This window comes from Myotis myotis, unplaced genomic scaffold, assembly GCF_014108235.1.
Source record: "Myotis myotis isolate mMyoMyo1 unplaced genomic scaffold, mMyoMyo1.p scaffold_m19_p_1, whole genome shotgun sequence".
NCBI classification, from domain to species: Eukaryota; Metazoa; Chordata; class Mammalia; order Chiroptera; family Vespertilionidae; genus Myotis; species Myotis myotis.
Genome location: NW_023416313.1, coordinates 138130990 through 138152951, shown reverse-complemented (window position 1 = coordinate 138152951; position 21962 = coordinate 138130990). Strand labels below are relative to the sequence as shown.

At 40.2% G+C, this 21962-nt stretch overlaps 1 protein-coding gene across 1 annotated transcript in view; it reads left to right on the top strand.

Annotated features, from left to right (window-relative positions):
- NPAS3 (neuronal PAS domain protein 3) overlaps positions 1-21962 on the top strand; it is a 460871-nt gene that overhangs the window by 386619 nt on the left and 52290 nt on the right. The window contains exon 4 of the mRNA XM_036339527.1: positions 10682-10800. Coding sequence (XP_036195420.1) covers positions 10682-10800 — 119 coding nt within the window. The remainder of the gene's footprint in view (positions 1-10681; positions 10801-21962) is intronic.

Here is a 21962-nt window from a genome sequence, read left to right as displayed (position 1 = left end):
TCATGCAAAACCCTTGCTCTGTGCCACAAAGACTCCTCATTCTCCTAGGAGCAGGGTTGCCAGATTTAGCAAACAAAAATACATTTGAACTTTATATGCCATATTCGGGTGATATTGAAAAAAAAGTCTTTGTTTATCTGAAATTCAAATTTAACCATGTGTCCCATATATTACCTGAGAAGCCAGATTAGGAGTAAATTCTGCTCTTCCTGCTTATTAAAACCTTTCTCCCATGCAGACCGCTAATCTTGAGACACTGTTAATAGAGGTCATGATTCCTATGCTTCTGACTCTCCCTACATTAAAGGGGAGTGTCATTATAGTTTGTTCCCACTGCCACCTCCGCACCATTACTCCCAACATAGAGAGGGTCAATGGGTGTAAAAAGGGAGGGACATCTGTAATACTGTAAAAAATAAAAAATAAAAAAACACCACTTTTTCTTTTAAAAAAAAATAGCATTCTTTACCTGTTCTCAGTGCCATTGTCTGTCAACACCCACACCACTTCCCCATCTCCCTCGAAGATGTGAGCTCACGCCCTGCAGTTCTCCCGCAGCGGTCTCCTCACGTGGCGGCAGATGCCAGAAGGAGAGTTTCCAGGATGGGTAACCACACACACACACACACACACACACACACACACACGCCCTTGACTGCCAAAGCAAGAAACTCATTCTTTGACTTACCTTTAGCCCCCCATTGGCATAATTGGACTTTGACCTTTAACTGCGCTTTGTTTTTAAGATGCCAAATATCTATTAACAATTTTTGAGCAAACATTCTAAGGCACAAGAGCAATGAAAGAAGCTACCAAGGGGGAAATGTATAAACTTTTCTATGTAAAATTTAAAAACTTATGTGCACCAGTGAACATTGTTAACAGAAGTAAAAGGAAAACAAATGGGGAAATATTTGCATGAAATATTTCAGAGATAATATCCTTAAAATATATGTATATTTAATTCAAATGAATAAGAAACTTAATTGGAAAATACACAGAGGATACAATAATTTTTCATTGAAAAAATTAACTAGCCAATAAATATGTGTTAAAACATTATTCAACTTTATTAGAAATAAAAATGCAAATTAAAAACACAAGATGTTTTTACATATTACTTTTCAGAGAGACCCAAAAGAGCACCTTTTCTGTATCCTCTGCTAATTTAATAATTTTTATCAAATTAGAACAAGTATTTTAAGATGGCAATCAATATGAACACCATCCAACATTGTTGATAAACAAAACATTGTTGACACAGCACAACTTTTCTGGAAATCAGTTTGTGCAATTAGCTTTTTGAAAGGCTCATCCTGTTTAATCCAGTAATACTCTCTCTATAGTTCAACCCTAAGAAATAATAAGGAAGTGGAAGGATGTTAATTTAAAAAATAATTCATCACCATGCAATGAAATATTACATGGCCAACAAAATAGTGTGTTTGAAGTCACTAGAGCCCCAACATCCTTTCATTCCCCCAAACACTATCTAATAAAAGTAGAGTTATTATCACATAGTGAGCTATAATTTTTTTAACATTAAAAAATGGGAGACATGGGTATGATTCTAATTTTGAAATATATAAATAAGACCACAACAAAACATATTAATGCTAATAGTAGCTGGGTAACAGGCTGTTGGGGATACTTTTTAAAATTTATTTTTAAGTATCATTGTTACACAATCTTATATTGGTTTTAGGTATATAAGATAGTGATTCAACATTGAGAATATTTTTTCCTTATATTTTGCAAATTTCCTATGAACAAAAAAAATGGAGATAAATATAAACAAACTTGTTTAAAAGTAATAAAATTCTCAAAAATCATTCTCTGATCAAATCTCCCTTATTGGCTGCTTCACCCATGTCACCATTCCCTGCCCTGTCATCCTCATTCCCAGCTTATCAATCACTCTGTCAGTTTTCACTGGCTTGTCTCCTAACCCTTTGGGATCTCTTACTCGATTGACTTTCTTTCAGTCCTACTGTGCTGGCCCCCATCCACAGGAAAACCTCATTGTCTGGAGCATTACCTGGAAAACCCAGAGCCATTGGTAGTAGGTACCCTAGAAAGTTAATGCCCCTAAATTTAAGGCATGCAACTTGTAGCCACTGTGAAATCTTTTTACTTTTTTCTACTGATTCTAGTTGCTTTGCCCACATGAAGCTGATTCATAGGTTTTTTTATTTTCAAAATCCTCTCCTCCCACTCTCCTACTTCCTTTGTCTCAGCAAACAACCTTTACTCTATTAAATTATTCACTACCATTCCCACCTCCCTCCCGCCTCTCTCTCTCTCTCTCTCTCTCTCTCTCTCTCTCTCTCTCTCTCTCTCCCTTTCTCTCTTTTTTATCACATTCTCCTTTTTTTCTTCCCTCAAATTCAGAGGCTACCTTCTCTTTCTCTATTACTGATTAAATATCTAAGGTTTAAAGTCTTAATTTAGTGTTTCCAATGTAAACAAATTAAACTGTCCTCTCAATCAGTAAATATACTCAAGGTTTCTTTATTTTTATCACTGAAAGTCACCAAAGAGAATAATATCATTTACTTACTCAGTCTGTATCCCACTTTGCTACTGAAGCTGCTCTCTCTGAGGACCCCAAAGCATTGACGACACCAATGGGTATATCTGAGGGGCAGGGGACACTGAACAATTCTGTCCATTAACTCCTCCCTTAGTTTTCTCCACGTTAAAAATAAGTGATATACTAAAGATAAATAATTTATTTTTGGACAAAAGTTCAAAGAGTAAATGCCCCCCAAAAATATAATACAGTTAAAAATGGGCAGGAGACTGAAATAGACATTCCTCCACAGAGGACATACATATGGCCAACAGAGAAATGAAAAGATGCTCAATAGCACTAATCATCAGGGAAATGCAAATTAAAACAATGTGATACTGCCTCGTACCTGTCAGAATGGCTGTCATTAATAAATCAACAAATAACAAGTGCTGGAGGGAATGTTGAGAAAAGGAAATCCTCATACACTATTGGTGTGAATGTAAATTAGTCACTATGGGGAACAGTATAAACATTCCTCAAAAAATTAAATATTAGCTTTTAAAAAGACATGTTCAATCTTCATCGAATTGTCATATAATCTAGCAATTATACTTCTGGGCATTTATCCAAAGAAAACAAAAAACACTAATTCAAAAAGTCATGTGCATCCCTGTGTTCATTGCAGAATTATTTACAATAACCAAAAATATGGAAGCAACCTAATGTCCATCAATAGATGAATGAGTAAAGAAAACGTGATGCATATATACAATGGCATATTATTCACCCATTAAAAAGAATGTAATCTTGCCATTTGCAACAACCTAGGCGAGCCTAGGGCTATTATGCTGAGTGAAATAAGTCAGAGAAAAACAAATGCCATATGATTTCACTTCTATGGGGAATCTAAAAAAAAATAAAAAAACAATAAACAAAACAAAATAGAAAAAACCTATAGATATAGAGAACAGGTAATGGTTTCCAAAGAGGATGTGAGGAGTAAAGGGGTGAGAATAATTTTTTTTAAAGCAGATCATGTCTTCAGCACACACACACAGCCTCCAATCTAACCTGCACTAATGCAGAAGGGGGCTGTTCTAATAATTTAAAGTACCCAAAACAGTTTTCAAAGCTCAAAGGATAACATTTCTAAAATTTCTTTGTCACTAGTTCATATCTATTAAAATAATAGTTTTCTGTGAAGCCTTTTACCAACCTGCAATCTTAAAGTTGCAGCACAGATTGTGAGCATGGAGGTGTGTATGGTATCTTCACCCAGATATCCACATGTCTTAGTCCCTCTCAAATGCCATCTCATCAGGGAGGTCCCTGGGACCACCCAACCAAAATTGGCCCTCATCCCTCTTTAGCCACTGACTCTTCATCCTCTTCTTTCTAGCATTAATCACTACCAGAAATTGTTACGTATTTTCTCTTCCTCCTAAATGTAAGCACTGTTACAAATGGCCCCATCTCATTATACTCAATAAGTATTTAATTTAAATATCCGAACAAAGACAAAATGAGCTATAATAAAACATGTAATATATGCTTACATGTGCTCTTTAAAATACTCATATTGTGCTGAGTAAGGGCAAGAAGTTCCAGAGGCAGGCAGATCAGCCTTTGGGAACTTTTGAGGTGCACTCTCGGTCCACAGGCCTGCACAGGGAGAGGGTACTTTGTGTATCAAAGGCTTGAATCACTGCATGATTTTCCACCCAGTGCACTCTGTCTCTCATCACATGCCATTGTTGCAGTTAGTCAGAGAGCTTTAAAGCAATGAAAGGCAGCATGCATATGTGTGTATCTGCAAGTGCCTCTGTAACCAGACTCCTCCGTATACCTCCTTTTAAAACACAGCATGTCCACAGCACCTGCGTCTGAGATGGAGATTTGGCCAGAATGCTAAGGACATCAGTGTGGCAGTTCACCTCGATACTGGCACCCAGTCACTGCCCTGTGGATGGGCTGCACAGAAGATCCATGTATATAAAATAGTATATTAAAGTAAACTTACAAAAGCAAAGAGCAATCATTGCAACCATAATTTTTTCTTCCTCTTTGGGAGTCTAATTTTAAAAGCATTAAAGAAGACAGCTGCTCATGCTGTGATATGCGCTAAACAGCCTGAAGGATGGAAAAAAATATATTTGTAGCTCATAATAACTATTGACCTTTCTGATATACAATGTTCTCTGTGTTAGCTATGCGGTTCCATCAACAGTGAAGATTGAACATGACTTTTTAATAGAAAACATGGGGTTTCAAGCTGCCTTCACAAAGGTGTTTATGTATTGTTATTTTGTTTTGTACTACAAAGACCATGCCTGGTGCCCTTTGTCTGACATCGTGTTTGTCGTTTAAAAAAAAAGAAAAAAGGGAAGGAAAGAAAGGAAGGAAATAAAAGAAGGAAACAGAAAAGGGGAGGAAAAAAAGCCTCGATGTTATTGAGTATATTTTGTATGAGGAATTGGCTCGTAACCACTTTATAGTCGTGATAAAAGCATTGCCACACTCGATCCCATACGCAATATTGGTAATGGAATCCAAGCGGCGTCCCAGGAGGACAAGCTATATTTTTCTCCCAGAATAGATCCCTCAAGTGGCAACATTTATGGCGCGTCTCCACGAAGATTTAAAACGCTCGCTGGCAGTATTCACGTGGCATGTTCTGTGGAGCGCGCAGCCTGCTACCAAATGGGTCACATTGGGTGACCTGTCCTCTGAAGGCTACCTTCACAATACCGGGGTTTCCCCCTTGAACTTTCCAGTTGCTTAGGAGTTGTGTACAGAAACACCCACGGGTAACAGCTTGACTCTGACACTGTGTATTTCCCCAGCGGGGTACACCCAAACACCAACTGCGGCGCAGCGGGCGGGCGGCCACTGAACGCGCCCCTCTCCCTCCGGGGACAGCCACCGAGCAGCAACCCCTGCGGGGCGGGGCGGGGTGCGGGGACCCGAGGCGACAGGACGCATTAGGATTCCATCCGAGGCAGGTGGATACTGCCAGGGAGCTGGCGCTGCCAGGTGGCATGGGTTGGCAGATCTTTCTTGACGGATTATTTTTTATGTTACTTTGAAAGAAGTTTATTGCATCACTGTTGAACCACAATTATTTTCACACCTACGCGCCAGAGTTTCAGTTAATGATTCACACGTTTTTAAACAAAGCTGAGGCTGGCAGCTGAGTGGGAATGGGGACCAGCCCTAATGAGGCTAAATAAATGTGGCTTTTTCATGGCGTTCCAGAGAAAGCCGGGGAGCAGAGAGAGGCTGATTGCTGAGCCAGAGCGGAGCGGCTGGCACTTCATGTGTATGGCGCCCACGGAAGGTGGTGGACACCGCCTCGCCACCGGGGGCGCAGGAGCCAGGCCAGGCTCCTAGGAGCCGCGACCCCCTTCAAAGTTGCCCTGCCACGTGGTAGAGGACAGGCCAGTGGGACGAAAATCAACCCTCAGAAGACAGAGAACAAAGAATCCTCTGATTCTGGGGGAAATCAGGCCAATCCTCTTTCAACAACCAAGCCCACTGGCCTATGACTCTAAAAATAACACTTTGCAGAAAACGCTTCCTTAGAGATGAGTACAGGAGAAGACACAATGATTCCCTCTCCCAACCCCAGAGAGAGAGAGAGAGAGAGAGAGAGAGAGAGAGAGAGAGAGAGAGAGAGAGAGAGAGAGAGAGAGAGAGATGGATGTTTGGTGTAAAAGAAAATAATTCCTCTTAAAAGAAAGCATTTGACTGCTACTTTATTCTACATGCAGACTGAGTACTGTTTATGTCAAACACAATCCTAGGCACTTGGGGAGATGAGGGAGGCTGGAGAAGAGCAGAGAATAGACACAAAAGACAAAAAGACACCAGGCCTGCTTTTCAAGATCTCACAATCTTGTAGATGACACTGTTGATAGCATCTCTTGCAAACTGCACATTTTAAAACATCAATTGAGCATTTACCTTTGAGAACACAGGCCCTGCTTACAACAGTCAGCATTGCAGGCAGCTTTCCCTGCACATGTGGGTTCTCCAGGTACTGACACATCGGGCAGCGCATTCCTTCTGTCGCGTGAGTTGTACACACATTCATGGTTGTCACAGATCAAAACAAGGCGATGATTTTTCCAGAGTTTCTACATGGATGTTATATTAGTTATATATTGTTGCAAAACAAATTACCCCAAATATTGACAGCTTAAAAACAACAAAGCTATCTTACATAGTTTCTACAGGTCAGGAACCCAGTAGCAGATTATCTGAGTAGTTCCGGCTCTTAGTGCCTTACCCCCCAACCCCACTTCTTTAAAAGGAAAAATACTTTGTTCACAATGGAAGAGTAACAACATTTTCTCAAAACTTAACATTTTTAAATGTTTTTTCTCCCTCATACATCAGGATTTGGTGGCAGTTGGAGGGTTCTGACGTTTAGAATTATACTAACACTTGGAGTGACTGAAAAGAAAGGCCCTCTGTATGCTTTGATCTCCTTCACCAGCAGAGACCCTGGGGAGAATACTGCAAGTGTCCAGAATGGACCTGGCCTAGGATTGGCCGGCGAGAACTAGATGGTCCTCAGCCACCCGTCCTTCCTACCCTCCGCCACCTCCTGCCCCTACGTAACGATAAGGAAGCAGCAACTCCAAAACCAGTTAGGGAATCATAAGCAGATGTGGAATAACACAGACATTGTTTCACATTATGGTGGCATTTGCCAGCATAAAAATTATTATAACTTTTGCTGTAAATTGTTCTGTAAATTTTACAAAATATGCAAAAAGTGACATTTCAAGAGCTGAGATAATTTAGATTTATTGAAAAGTTGAGGCCCTTGACATTCAGCAAAAGAGAGTATATTTCTTTATCTAGCTTTGAGTTGCATGCGTCTTATTTTTGTTTTTGTTTTTTAGCTCCTTGTTTATCATTCATAGGTCATAACTGGCCACATCTAAGCTTTGACCACTTAATCCAGTTTTATCCATAAATTTCTCCTGTGTCTCAGGCAGCAGATGTAACGTCTCTGAATCCCAGATTTCTTATCAGAGCATGCAGCTATCACGGCCTGCCTCAGTGAGTTCACAGAAAAGTCGTTGATTCCTAGAAAGCTCTCTAAAATGCTTCTTTGATATAGACTGGTTCCCACTGTCTTTATGTAGCTCCAGTCCTAAGGATACGTTTCTCATTACTCCACCCTCTCTTCACACTCCCCCCAACACACACATACATGTATGCGCACACAGGCACGTACGCACACACCCCTTCTCTGTTGAGTGCCGCAGTCCTATCACCCACCAGGGCCATGCTGCCTTGGCTCTGTCCCAAGCAGAACCTTTGTGAACATGGTGCTTCTCACCCGAGACACTTCGGACGCCTCCCCTCTGTCTGTGCACAGGACAGATACCATTGTTGGAGCTGGGATGGCCATAGCGCACTGGCTGGCCCTGAGCAAACATGGCCATGGTGTGGGTGCCGAAAGAGTTTGTCACATGCTCCTTTGATAGGGACAGTGTGGCTCATGACCTCTGCCCCTTCTCAGAAGCAGACAGTCATATGGGATTAAAAGAGAAATCTTCATCAGGAATCAAACCCTTCTCCTCAACGCCATCCCTCTACACTCTTGAAATAAAGCTTGAGGGCCAGTTTAGATTTTAAATCTCAGTTTCCATGGGGCAAAACCTGACTTTGACTTTGACAACTGCACACCAGCTGTCATGGGTTGAATTAACGCAGCCCTGTATGTTTAGACAATTACTGTTGTAACACACGGGGATGCTGCCTCATTCCGGTCACACAATGTTCCGCCTCCAGAGCTCATGCGAAGCTTGTGTCTCGCATCCCCATTCAGCGGGAAGTACCCATGCTGTGGTCTCTAATGTGCATGCTAAGTGTTTGCTGTGCAGCCCCACACTGAGCACAATAACAATTTCTAATGGTGCCTAAATTGCTCACTCTTCTACAGGTAGATGGCTCCTTCTTTACTGGGGTAGGGTATCCAGAAGCCTAGCCCTGACCATATTTCACTTCTCTGGGAAGTTCCATTTGTCCTCAGCTATTGCAAACACGATCTTGCTGAACAGAGCTGAATTTTTAAGGCCGAGTTTGCGGTGTGGATTCTGATGGCAGCACGTTAGTTCAAGTCTCTGAGGACCAGGGCCAATAAATGTGAAAGGGACAACAGTAGATTGGCATAGTTTTCCATTTCCACCAGGATGAAAAACCACTATAAATTAAGTCTAACCTTAAATGTATAATCTGTCCTTGGGAGGAAAAAAAAGGATATAACATCCTCAAGCTCTCGGCATCCCTTACGAGAAAAAAAAAAATGGTTCTAAGGGTCTCTGATCTTGTGTTTTAGTAAAATAGAACTGCACGGCTGACTGACAGTTCTGATCTAAAGCATTTACGTTTAAGTTTTGATCTCTCTGCTTTTGATTAAAACTAATGAGCTCATTTAATTCAAAATGGGAATCTCTGATAAGAGAAATAAGGTTGATGTGATTGGATTAGAGGGGTAAATTAAACTCTTAGAGCAGAAGTTTGTGCTTATATAGTGTATTAAAAAGCTGTTGGCGTATTATGGCGTGTTAGATGATGAGAAAAATTTCATAGTAATTCATATTTAATCAGAAGAAATGAAAGTACTAAATATAACATGGCTCTGCTTTTCCCTCGAGTGATAAAAAGCTGTACATTTAAAATGACATCAGATCCATTCTCTCAAAAACAAAAAAAAAGAAAATCTTAAGAAAGGGACATAAGAAAAGGACACTTGTCAGTGGTTCTATCACCCCAGAATAGAAATGCCATAAATATAGGAAAATATAGTCACATTAAGACAGGGATGATACAGGAAGGCCATAGACCACATATAGCAAGCGTTCTCTTTTACAGTAGCTCTCATTCTTCTTTCGTCTGAGCACAACGTTTAATATAAAAAAGTAGAGATGTCTTTGCCTTAGAAATATGGAATATGTTATACAATATAAAATTTTAGTTTTTGGCCTATTTTCCTTTGTTTTCATAAACTATCTATTTAATTCTTAAATCTTTACCCCCATCCAGAGAATATCAGTGCTATTTTGATATTCTACTTTGAGAATATCAGAATAAGGGCTGCTCAAAAGAAATACTATTTGTTGTTGCAACTTTTTTTTGTTTTAGAATAAGAAAAACTTTAAAAGCACTATTTTAGAGGAATAAAATGAGAGTATTTATTGGGCTTAAACAGCCCAAAGTTATTTTTTTGCAGGAAAAACAAATTTATATGATACCTTAGAAGCTTGACTTTAAAGAAAATAGACTTATGTTGCCTTCCAGTCTTATGAATAAAGGCATTTTTTAGATCAGCAAGACGGCAAACTACCATTTTAAGTTTCATAAGTAAAAATGCATTGTACTTAGTCTAAAAATATGTAAAAGGAAAGAGTGTCTTACTAAGAGAGGACACTTATTTTCCCATCCCAGAAGCAGGGAAGGGGGGAACCCAGAGACTGTTTCCTGTTCGGGGGAGGGCAGAGGACAGGCTGCCGTTAGCGATGGGAATGGAAAGTTGGGATTGTGGGGAGCTGGTGCTTGTTTCTGTCTGTACATCCCACTCTCAGCCCTCTGTCTTCAGTCAGTTGAGAAGTTTTCATGCTTCCTGTTCCCCACAATGAAGAAAACCAACTCAAGAACGCAAGGGCATTTGATGGTTCTGTGGTTCTCAGAACGCCCCAGGAGGTCAAAGATACAAGACAGGATTCTCAGGGAGAACAAGGAGCAAGCCATCCTTACCCTTCCTGGGAAGCAGCTCTGCCTGAGTCTTAGTTGATCCCGTCAATCTGGGGACTCTTTCTTTTTCATGACAGTTCTCTCCATGCACACGGGCCAACCCCCCAGGTGTGCTGTCACTGCTTAGTTGCTATCAGACCTCACTTAGGGAGCTGCTGGGAATTAAAAGGCCCAAAAAACTCTTGCTAGAAACTGGAATGAAGTTACTTTGGATAAATTAATTTTTCTTTTTTATTTTCTGCAAAGTAAACATTTTCTAAATGAGGTAACTTGATTACTGGGCTCTTAGCACCTATCAGGCATTTCTTTTTAGTGAACTCAAGGACTGCACCTGAGCAGTAGCTGTGAGGGGCTGTGCAGAGATCTAAATCCTGTGTATGTCTTTGTATTCCTCAGTGGAGTCAACCAGTCCCAGTCTGCTAACCACTGACAACACCCTTGAGCGTTCCTTTTTCATCCGAATGAAATCTACTCTGACCAAACGCGGCGTGCACATCAAATCATCAGGATATAAGGTAAGCTGGGCTCCGGAAGTGGAAATAGCTTTGTCTTAGGTCAATCCTGGATCATTTGTATTGAGTTTCCGAACTGCGTTGGGTCCGTATAATTGATACATGTGATCTTGAGCAACCCACAGGGTTCTTAGCTATCTTCCTGTCTCAAGGTAGGGCTTCATTACACTTTAGGCCAGCGGTTCTCAACCTTCTGGCCCTTTAAATACAGTTCCTCATGTTGTGACCCAACTATAAAATTATTTTTGTTGCTACTTCATAACTGTAATGTTGCTACTGGTATGAATCGTAATGTAAATATCTGGTATGCAGGATGGTCTTAGGCAACCCCTGTGAAAGGGTCGTTCGACCGCCAAAGGGGTCGTGACCTACAGGTTGAGAACCGCTGCCTTAGACTCACTTCAGACATTACTGCTACACCAAATGCCTCAATATCAGGCCTTTTCTTAAAGCACTTGTGAATAACGCACCAAGGGCCTCAGCACATGCTAGAAATTCACTTTGTCGGAGAAGGTGAGCCAAATATATATCAGTCCTTAAAATGAGAATTCTGTAATTGCTGCTTATCAGAATTCCACTTCTCCCACTTAACTCTTCAAAGTCTCCCTTTCTCTTGAGAGAAAGACTATCCATTTTAATATTTCAGACTGGCCACTGAAATTCATACATGTATATACGAAAATCAGGTTGGACATCAGAAATCATATACCTTAGCACATAGAATACTCAGTATACAGATTATATGTTCCTCACAACAATGAAGACCAAGTCTAGAGCTGTAATCTGCATTATTATATCATTTTAGTTACTATAGTGACATAAATTAAGACCTATGAAACTTATGAAATGCCTTTGGCAATGTGAATCATATCACACTAACCAACCTCTCAAACAATATTTATTACATGTGGAGGATAAACAGAAGTAGACTGTACTATGAATGTGGCCCCCACAACCTTTCCCTATTTCAGAGTGTAGGGCTTTTGACAGCTAAGCTTTTTAGGGTGACCCCCGTCAGCGAGGGTAACAGTCCGTATAATCAGGCCTTAAAAACCTGATATAAGTCATCAAGACTCTGCATAAAAGTCAGAGTCAGGCACTGTATTTGACATGAATTCTTCAGAGAAAAAAGACAGCAGGTTGGGAATCGGGCCCTTCCGTGCACCACCCGAACCTGAGCTGACTTGTCTAAAAGGCAGGCTCGGAGCAGCCATAGCTTTTAACAGGGTCAGAGTGAAGGAGGGGGCCTGAGCGGCCACCTGCTGCTGCTTTCCCTACAGACCCCGTTACAACGAGATATGTTGTAGGAAAACAAACCAGGCTCCATCCTTAGGATCGTTTTGTATTTTCCTACCTTGCTGAGCAAAATACATTTATCAGTTATTACTGTGTAGCATTAGCCAGTTTGGTTTCTATTGGTAAAATATGGGTTTAATGATTATTGTCATCTGAATGCAAAAAAGATATATTCTTTGTGTCCAGCTTTCAGGAGCTGTAGGGCTTCTTTTCAAGGATTACTGTCTGTCTGTCAGCATTTGTTCTTCACCTTTAGTGGTTTTTACTGGTTTGTAGGGGACATATCCCAGGAGTGAAGAAGGTGGGACAGAAGAGGTATAATTTGAAAAAGGAATATTTAGTGTAATTCAATGTCATTAATTTAATATTCTGAAAGAATGTATAACACCCACATGACAAACTAGCGATGTAAAAGCTCTGTAAAATTTTGGATCTGCAAAAATGTGGGATGTCTGGGTAAAAAAATAACATGGGAAAGTAGTATGAGTTTCAATCTAGGCAAGAAACCAAATAGCTTGGGTTCTGTTTGTTTTGCTATAGGGGAACCTCAGTAACATGAGCTGAAATTGGGCAAACTAATGTCTTAAATAGTAACACAACATTCATTCATTCAACAAATATTTACTGAGCTCCTACTATGAAGCCTCTTCTAGATCCTGGAAACGCAGTACTAACATTAAAAAGTCTCTGCTTCCATGGCATTGCATTCCAACCAGGGGAGACAGACAATGACAAGATGATGAGAAGGGAATAAATAAAGAAGGTGGTTTCAGAGAGCAATGAGGACTAAAATAACAGCAGCTACATTTATGCACACGGCAAGGTGTAGGGCATGGTACTGGGTACGTGTATTAGCCCCGCCAAAATCCTAGAAGAAAGTAGTCCATTGTTTTCATTTTACAGATGAAGAAACTGAGGCAGAAGAGGTCAATTGCATATCTCAAGGTCACAGGTTGAAGGGACAGAACTAGGTTTTGAACTCTGGGATTCTGGCTCAAAACCCATGTACTCAACCATGAGGCTACACTATTACACAGACAGTGAAGCAAGGTAATGTGAAGGCATGGCTGGTGGGGCCCCACATTAGTTAGGGGGGTCATAGAAGGTCTCCCTGAGCAGGTGACATGTCACCTGTGAGTGGTGAATGAGAAGGGAACATGATGAAAACATAAGGAAGAAGAGTTTCTGGAGTTCCTTGGGTTTAGGATGGAAGACACCTTGCTGTAGGAAGGGGCCTTTGAGAAACAAAATATTAAAAAGTACAATCGTGGATGTCTAGGACTGGAAAGGATTTAGGACCTGTTCCCATTTCCATCCAATCATATATGTTAAAGTGATCACACTCTTGTGACATAACTCTGTCAGTACATCTTTCTCAAGGTATCATAAAAGTTTCCCTCCAATGCCTAACCCCTCCCCCAAACCACTAACAAGAGGAGATTCATCACCTCCCACCACCACCACCATAAGATGAATCATCCAGCAGACCCAGCGCTCCCCCTCCTCCCTCCACGGTGAACTTCCCTCGTTAATTAACCTTGTCTGAAAGTTAGCAGAAGAACTGGCTGTGAGAACCCATGACATGGCACAGCTGAATAACATCCCTATTTATCTGTTCATTCTCAGTAAATAAATCTAACAGCTTATAAAACATTCAAATAAAACTGGTAATCACCCTACCACCACACAATAAACACAAATAAAAAGAAACAACGATGATAATTTCTCCATATTCCTAATTTACTACCATTGCGTGCTTCTTTCTTTTCCCTTAGTTAAAGATCCAAGATGTTAAGCCTTGCTCAGTGCAGGTCATTATATTTCTCTCTGTTTTTTCCTGTAACCTCAGCACATGGACGTTTCTGACTTTCTCCATCATTTTATCTGCCACTCTTTCTTTAGTGTCATTGTCACCGATCGTAATAATTGTTACAAAAGTACCACTTATTGACTCTGTGGCAGACACTATACCAAACATTTTATGCTTATTTTAGCTACTCTGCACATTGAAGACTTTCTCTGTCCCAGGCATTATTATACCCATTTTTTAGGTGATGAAACTGAGGCTTCAACAGGTTCAATAGCTACTGTGGAGTCAGGATTAATCCAGGTAATTAGGCTCCAGAGTTTGTCCTCTTCACCCCTCTGCTTCACAACTTAACAGATCTAGTCCAAAGAAGGGCTCAGCATGAGCAGGATCTCAACACATGAAAAATTAAAGTATTTTTTTTATCTTTATTGTTGAAAGTATTACATAGGTCCTCCTTTTTCCCCCCTTTAACCTCTTCCAGCCTGCTCCCATCTCCCCCACCCCAGGCCCTCACCACCTCATTGTCCATGTCCATGGGTTATGCATATATGCATACAGGTTGATCTTTTCCCATCCACCCTCCCCTGCCTTCCCTCTGAGGTTCAACAGTCTGTTCATGCTTCTATGACTATTTTTGACCATCAGTTTATTTGGTTCATTAGAGTCCACATATGAGTGAGATCATGTGATTCTTATCTTTCTCTGACTGGCTTATTTCACTCAGCATAATATTCTCCAGGTCCATCCATACTGTTGCAAATGGTAAGAGTTCTTCTTCCTTACAGCTGCATAGTATTCCATTGTGTAGATGTACCACAGTTTTTTTATCCACTCATCTGCGGAAGGGCACTTAGGCTGTTTCCAAATCTTAGCTATTGTAAGTTGAGCTGCTAAGAACATAGGGGTGCATATATCCTTTCTGATGAGTGTTTCGGGTTTCTTAGGATATATTCCTAGAAGTGGGATGACTGGGTCAAATGGGAGTTCCATTTTTTATTTTTTGAGGAACTTCCATACTGTTTTCCACAGTGACTGCACCAGTCTGCATTCCTACCAGCAGTGTATGAAGGTTCCCTTTTCTCCATAACCTCATCAGCACTTGTCATTGGTTGATTTGTTGATGATAACACTCCCGACAGGTGTGAGGTGATATCTCACTGTCATTTTGATTTGCATATCTTGAATGATTAGTGACTTTGAACATTTTTTATGTCTCTTTGCTTTCTGTATGTCCTCTTTGGAGAAGTGTCTTGGTCCTTTGCCCATTTTTTAATTGGACTGTTTGTCTTCCTTTTGTTAAATTGTATGAGTTCCTTATATATTTTGGAGATTACACCTTATCAGATGTATCATTGGCAAATATGTTCTCCCATGTAGTAGGCTCTCTTGTTATTTTGATGATGGTTTCTTTTGCTGTGCAGAAGCTTTTTATTTTATGTAGTCCCATTGGTTTATTTTCTCTTTAGTTTCCATTTTCCTAGGAGATGTATCAGTAAAGATATTGCTAGGAAAGCAAATAGCTGCCGCAATCTTGAGGAAGAAAAGCAACGTTGGAGGAATCACAATACCAAATATCAAGTTACACTACAAAGCCACTGTACTCAAAACAGCCTGGTACTGGCACAAGAACAGGCATGTAGATCATTAGAACAGAATAAAGAACCCAGAAATTGACCCAAACCACTATGCTCAATTAATATTTGACAAAGGAAGCAAGAGCATAAATTGTAGCAGAGACAGTCTCTTCAATAAATGGCGTTGGGAAAATTGGACAGGTATATGCAAAAAAAAAATAAAACTAGACCACCAACTTACACTATACAAAAGAGAAAACTCAAAATGGATAAAACACTTAAACGTATGACATGAAACCATAAAAGTCCTAGAAGAAACCATAGGCATCAAAAAAACAAACAAACCTGTGGCCTGGTTAAGACCTGCCCTTTGTGGCTCAGCATCTCCACAGCACCGGTTTACACAGTTTTGCAGGGATCTGCCTTCCTTTCCAGGGACTATAAATCCCACTCAGGTGCCCATGACCAAGAATTCTAGCTAAGGAAGTGCCATCTGGATCTGCTCATCTAGGTAGAGTGTCGCCGGCTGTTGCTTCCATGCCTCGGTCCTCAGGAACCTTGCCCTCTCTCTGATGAAGTTCCCCAACTGTGAACTGACATTCAGTGTCTCTCTCTTCATTTGTTTTGAAGTCCACAGTAGCACTGTTATCTGGACCGGCTGCTTTTTATGCCTCAGGGGCTTCCTTGTTGTTTAGGTCTCATTGTTGGCCACATATCTGAGCATAGCACAGCTCTCCTGTAAATTGCACTGCATCAATATTCTGCCTTCTTGATGGGTCTATTTCTCGGGGAAGTTACCAGGTGTAGCACAGAGGGTAAAAGGAGATCTGTAATCAGGGAAATTAGGGAAGTGAAGACTAATTAGGTCGTATCCTTAGTCCCTATCTTTGGAGGATGGTTTCCTTTGGCATGGGACTGTCAGCTTTCCAATCTGTTCTTAAATGCCTGCCAGCACCACTGTTGTTTCTGCAGTACTTACCCAACCACATTGTGATGTCCTAACTCTGATGGCCTGGGAGAGCGTCCTGGACTGGGAATCACAGACGAAGAGAGAAAAGCACCATCATATTCATGTAATGCTGAGAATGTCTCTGAACTCTCTGCAAAGACAAATATCTCCCAGTAGCGAGGATTCCTGCTATGACACATCTGAACAGGTTCCTAGAGGGCATGGGGGACCTCCAGAGGCTGACAAATAAATAATCCCCCACCTGAGATGATTTGGATGTGGATTTGCCTATAGCCAAGTGTTGAACTAAATGATTTCTGAAATCTATCCAGCCTCCTTACAAGAGTCATAAAGTATAAGTAAAAGAGAAAATAATCTGTAGATTCACTAGTTTATTAAGACTGCAGATATGCCTTAGCTTTAAGACTATATCTGAACATGAAGTAACAAAAGCAAAAAATTAGAGAGTGCTAATTATCTCTAGTTGCCTTCTCTAAGCACAAACATAAGTGCCTTTTAAATTAGAAAATCCTCTTGTTCACTTTTTAAAATTCATGGTCGTATCTGTTCTGTGGAGTGAGGCACTTTCATAATTTTAACAGTGATTTGTTTTATTCTGGGTGTCATAGATGCCTTTAAAGATTCGATGAAATTTGTCAAGCCTCTTTCAAGGTAAATTCATTTTGCATCAGGAAGTTCCTGAACCCTTGAAATGTTTCCAATGATTTCAGCTTATGAGACTATCTAATATGATATCTTGATATTTATTTAAAAAGAAAAAACAAAGTACGTCTTCCAGAACATATTTCACCAATATCACAGTAGCCCCTTCCTTTCTCACTTCTCTCTCCCATTTATGCATGTAAGTGTTAATACACAGTGAGGTCCTGTTGCAAAAGACATCAAATTTTAAACCTAATATTTAAAATTGCATCTGTTATTTTCAGTGGTGCATAGTCCTCTTTTTTTCCTGTTCGCTTAGGTGTGCAACAGAATTGCATCACTAGGATTCCCAATGTCAAAATCACAGCTGAGTAAAATTTAAAGTTGAAGGTTTCTCATAGGCAAACGTATTCTTGACTGAATGTGTGTATTGACAAGTTTCAAGATAGCAATCTAAAAGGGAATTATTATTTACTGTTTCAACAATCTGGAATTTTAGTTCTTGGTTTAATTATTTAATGAAATGCACAATATCAACCCCTCCCTCTTGACCACCTGCCCCTTTAATGTGCTGTCAAAATTGGTTGAATCCACCTGCTTCTATTTACATTCCTCCAGTTTAGTGGGTTTGTTTGTTTTTCTGGATCTGTTGTGAGAAATTACCAAATTACCTCCCAGAAAATTTTACTTCTCCATTCTATCCTGCATGCTGCTTCTGGAATATCTTCATAAAGCCTTAGCAATCATTTACTCCTCTGCTGCTAAATCATCAATGGTTCGTAGTGTCATGTATTCAAGAATCTGGCTCTAGGCCACCTTTTTTTACCACCATCTCCATCATTCTTTCCTGAAACTGTTAATACCGATGTTCTAGGAAAATCCATCCAGTCATCCTTCCTGAAATAAGTTTGCATATTCATACTGCTATGCCTTTGACCATGCTGTTTTCTTGTCCTAAAATGCCTTCTGCCACACTTCCATCTCGAAAAATCCTAACCAACATGGCACCATGCAGATGCACTTTTTTATTTTCATCTCCTCCCATCCCCCACCCTGTCTCCACGCCTCAATTTTCTCACTGGTAAAATGAAGCTATTAGCTTTACATCACCCCCAGAGTTTTCCTGGGGATCAAATGAGGTAACACAGACTCAGCTAAGCATCTCTTCTCCATTTTAATGAATCACTTTCATATAATTTCGTATGAACCTTAACCTTATCAATTAGGAGCTCTTCTCCTCCTAGACAAGTGTGGACAGGCTAGATGCCCCCTGGATGTTTCTTCCTCTCTGAGATCCAGAGCTGTTCCAGGTGTTGGCCATATCAGCTCTTCTCCTGAAGTCCTTGCCTCGGCTCTGTGTTGTCTTGAAGTGATGACCACAGTGTTCCACGCTGTGCACAATGCAACTGTCTTGTCCAATCAATAGATGACTTCACAGAGAAACCAAAAATTCTGTCAACACATTCAGGTTTTCTAAGACTATGCATCTATTGACTTTTAATCAACCCAGACACCTAGAATAAACTAAAGAGGAAAAAATTTCCCAGGGTAGAACTTACAGGCAAAGGTTATTGTGATGAAAAATGCAAATAGAGGCAAGAACCAATGAAATCAAATTTTTTAAATCCTATTATCGCACTTTAGTCCCTGTTCACCCCTGTACAATTGTCTATTACAACGTGGTTTCCAGTGTCATTTCAAATACAACTGACATTGTTTCTGATCTTAGAGAATTCATTTCCCATTTCCAAGCCATGACAGTAGTTCTACCCTGGGATGTGTGGTTTCTGCCGGGACTAATTGCTAGCTATTTTACCAACTGGAGGCATAATCACTAGCCATTCTGTAAAGCATCTGTAAATTCTAAGTGTATCAATAAATGCAACCCAAGTATCTTGCTAACTGACAGGTACTTCATTTCTCATTCTACAGATTTTAGAAAGAAGGTAGGAGAAGTAACAGCATCCTGTCCCTAAACAATGCTAGAGCTTTTCAGGTTGAGTTTATTAGTCTTTGGTAACTAAAAATAATGGAAGTGATTATCTCTTTAAAAATGACATCATTGGTGCAGAAATTAACAACTCTTTCTGTATATTTCTTCACTAACAAATGCCCTTCAAGCCTGTCATTAATGTCTCTGTAAATATGTTCTCAGTCTGGTAGATTTTAAGATAAAATCTTTCTATTATGAGACTTTGGCCTATTAAAAAGAGTTTTAAAAGAAAAATAAACAGAGTTAAGCACTAACAAATAAGCTCAAGTACAGTTCATCCCTTTTCCAAGCCCAGCGCTCTTTAATGTTCGGAGATGCCTAACAGCGGCAAAGGTGCACCATTTCTGTTTCCTTAAAATAATCTCTTGATCCAGTGATCTGAAGTAACAGTTCCTTAACTATTTACAGATTTCAAGGGCTGCCAGATACATTGCCCTCTTTGACCCTCATTACCTAAAGCCACTTTACTAGAGAGTGATTAAGCACACAGGCTATGATGTCACACAGCCGACGATGTGGACTTGGTCCTGCCATTCCTGGCTCTGACTTGAAGTAAGCACATATTTCCTCCCCTGTAGAGTGGGAGTACCAGTAGGACCTCCTTCATAAGGCTATTGTGAAATAAATTGAGATAATGCAGGTAAAGTACTACCATAATGCCTGGCACACAATGAGCTTGAAATATATGTTCATATGTGAAGTTTCAGGTTTATGGAACTTGTGTTGTGAGGTTGATAAAGGTTAATCTAGGCAATCCACAACCTTAACTTCTACACCTCTGCATATGCACCTGTAACTATGGGAAATAGTAAATCGTCAGTAATATTTCAGATTATCTCCTGGAAGTTATATGTGTTTAGAATAATAAATGATTTATTCCGAATATAGAAATTGCATTTATTTCTGGGAAATTTCTCTTTGCGTAAGTGTCCTGGATATTGATTTGATTATAAGAAACAAAATATGATTGAAATACGTCATTTGTCCCTTCAATAAAAGGAGCACATACCCAGTGATTTTCTTTGGAATTGATTTAGCGTCATGGCAAGACTAATATTGCCCTTTAATGCAAGAAGTGAAGGAAGGGCAGGGCCAATTTGATGTTGCTGATCTCTGGAGTAAATAGGGCTCCTAGGATCCTGTAACCCACAAGGCCCTAGCAAACTACCACTGCGGCATGAACCCAACTGTATCTCAGAGGCACTACAGGACACACCAGTGTAAGGGAAAGGAACCAGGATTCAGGAGTTCATATGCCTCATGTAGAGACTACCAGGGCCAAGGAAGTCACCACATCTTTCCCATCTCTATCTCTCCACCATCAAACTAAAGAGGGCCTCATTGCAAAGTGTGCTTTGAGTTACAATAAGACTCTTATTTAAACAAAAGTCATCTGTATAAGCAATTCTCACCCCTCTGTAGTAATATTCAAGGGAGAGGCTTTGGACTGCTGTCTTGACTCTGTGTGTGTGTGTGTGTGTGTGTGTGTGTGTGTGCGTGCGCACACGTGCACACACGTACACTTCGTTGTGTTTAATCTGAACTACAAGTGGGATATGGATCTCCCTATGTTGCCATGTTGGAAACATCACTTTCTACTCGTTGTTGGCAATGATGTACAGAAACAATCCATGTAAGTTATTATTAGACTGGTAGCAGTATTTATACTTCCATTCTTCCCTTTCACCAGGGCTTTTGTACCAGGCCCTATTGCTAGTAAGATAAGTTGAAGTTTCCTTCTTTTTCCTTTTAAAAAAGGCTGCACTAATAGTTGACATATGCTATGACATTTCTTGTACTATCATATACAGTTTTATAAATCATCATGTATTGAACTTGTATCCCACTTGCCCCAGTTCTAGTTGTTAGAACTCTGGGCGCACAATCAAGAGTCACTTGCTTAGTACTCGGTGGTTCTGAACACATTCACTAGTCCTCATAGACCTTCGTCAAATGTCCTTCAAACCCATGACGCCTTGAGAAGTCATGAAATCAGAGTGGCTTCATAGGGGCACACCTGGTGAGGGACCCAGAAATCCCACGCTGTTGCCAGCACACTGCTTCTTACTTGCTCTGCAACACTGGACAAGCAGCCTGGTGATTTGAGGCTTCTGTTTCATTGATACAAAGTACAGTAAGTCCTTACTTAACATCATCAGTAGATTCAGTGGCTTTAACTGAAAGATGTATAATGACACCGGTTTTGTCATCAGCTAATTGATATAAATAAGTTCCTATGTCTTATCATCAACATTATAACGAAACAACATTATAACAAAACTATGCTGCATGAAAAGTTATTTGAGGACCTTCTGTATACAATAGGACTTTATTTCAGTGTTCTTAGTCATCTGACATCTGAAATTACATCCTCTGCAGCTCCACTCTCTACATATGGTGAAAGCCCCTTTGGGGTATGCTGGCTGAAATGAAATGGAGGATCTGCCTCATCAGGAGCAGCCTCTGACTCTTGGGAAGACGGAGGCTAAAGTCTGCCAGGGGGTCCCTGTGAAGGCTCCCCACAGCTGCCCATGGCCTCTTGCCAGTGCTGGTTTGAGAAACTGAAATATTAATGGGAACATTTAACCAAATCATTACCCCAAAGGAGAAGAGATCTGGGGATTCTATAATTCTCAGGGAGGACTTGGTGAACTTTCGTACCATGTCCTATGTAGAGACAATGGATAGATTAGAATCTGATAAATCAATCCAGATCCTAAATTAAAGATAAAAGTAAAATGCTGATTTGAGAGTTAATACTCTGTTGCTTAATTCCATGGACAGTGACAAATTTCTTTACTCACTTTAACACAATATGTACTCATTCCTCTTTTTATGCCACAAACATACATCATGTTCTTATTAAGCTTATCAGTCTTC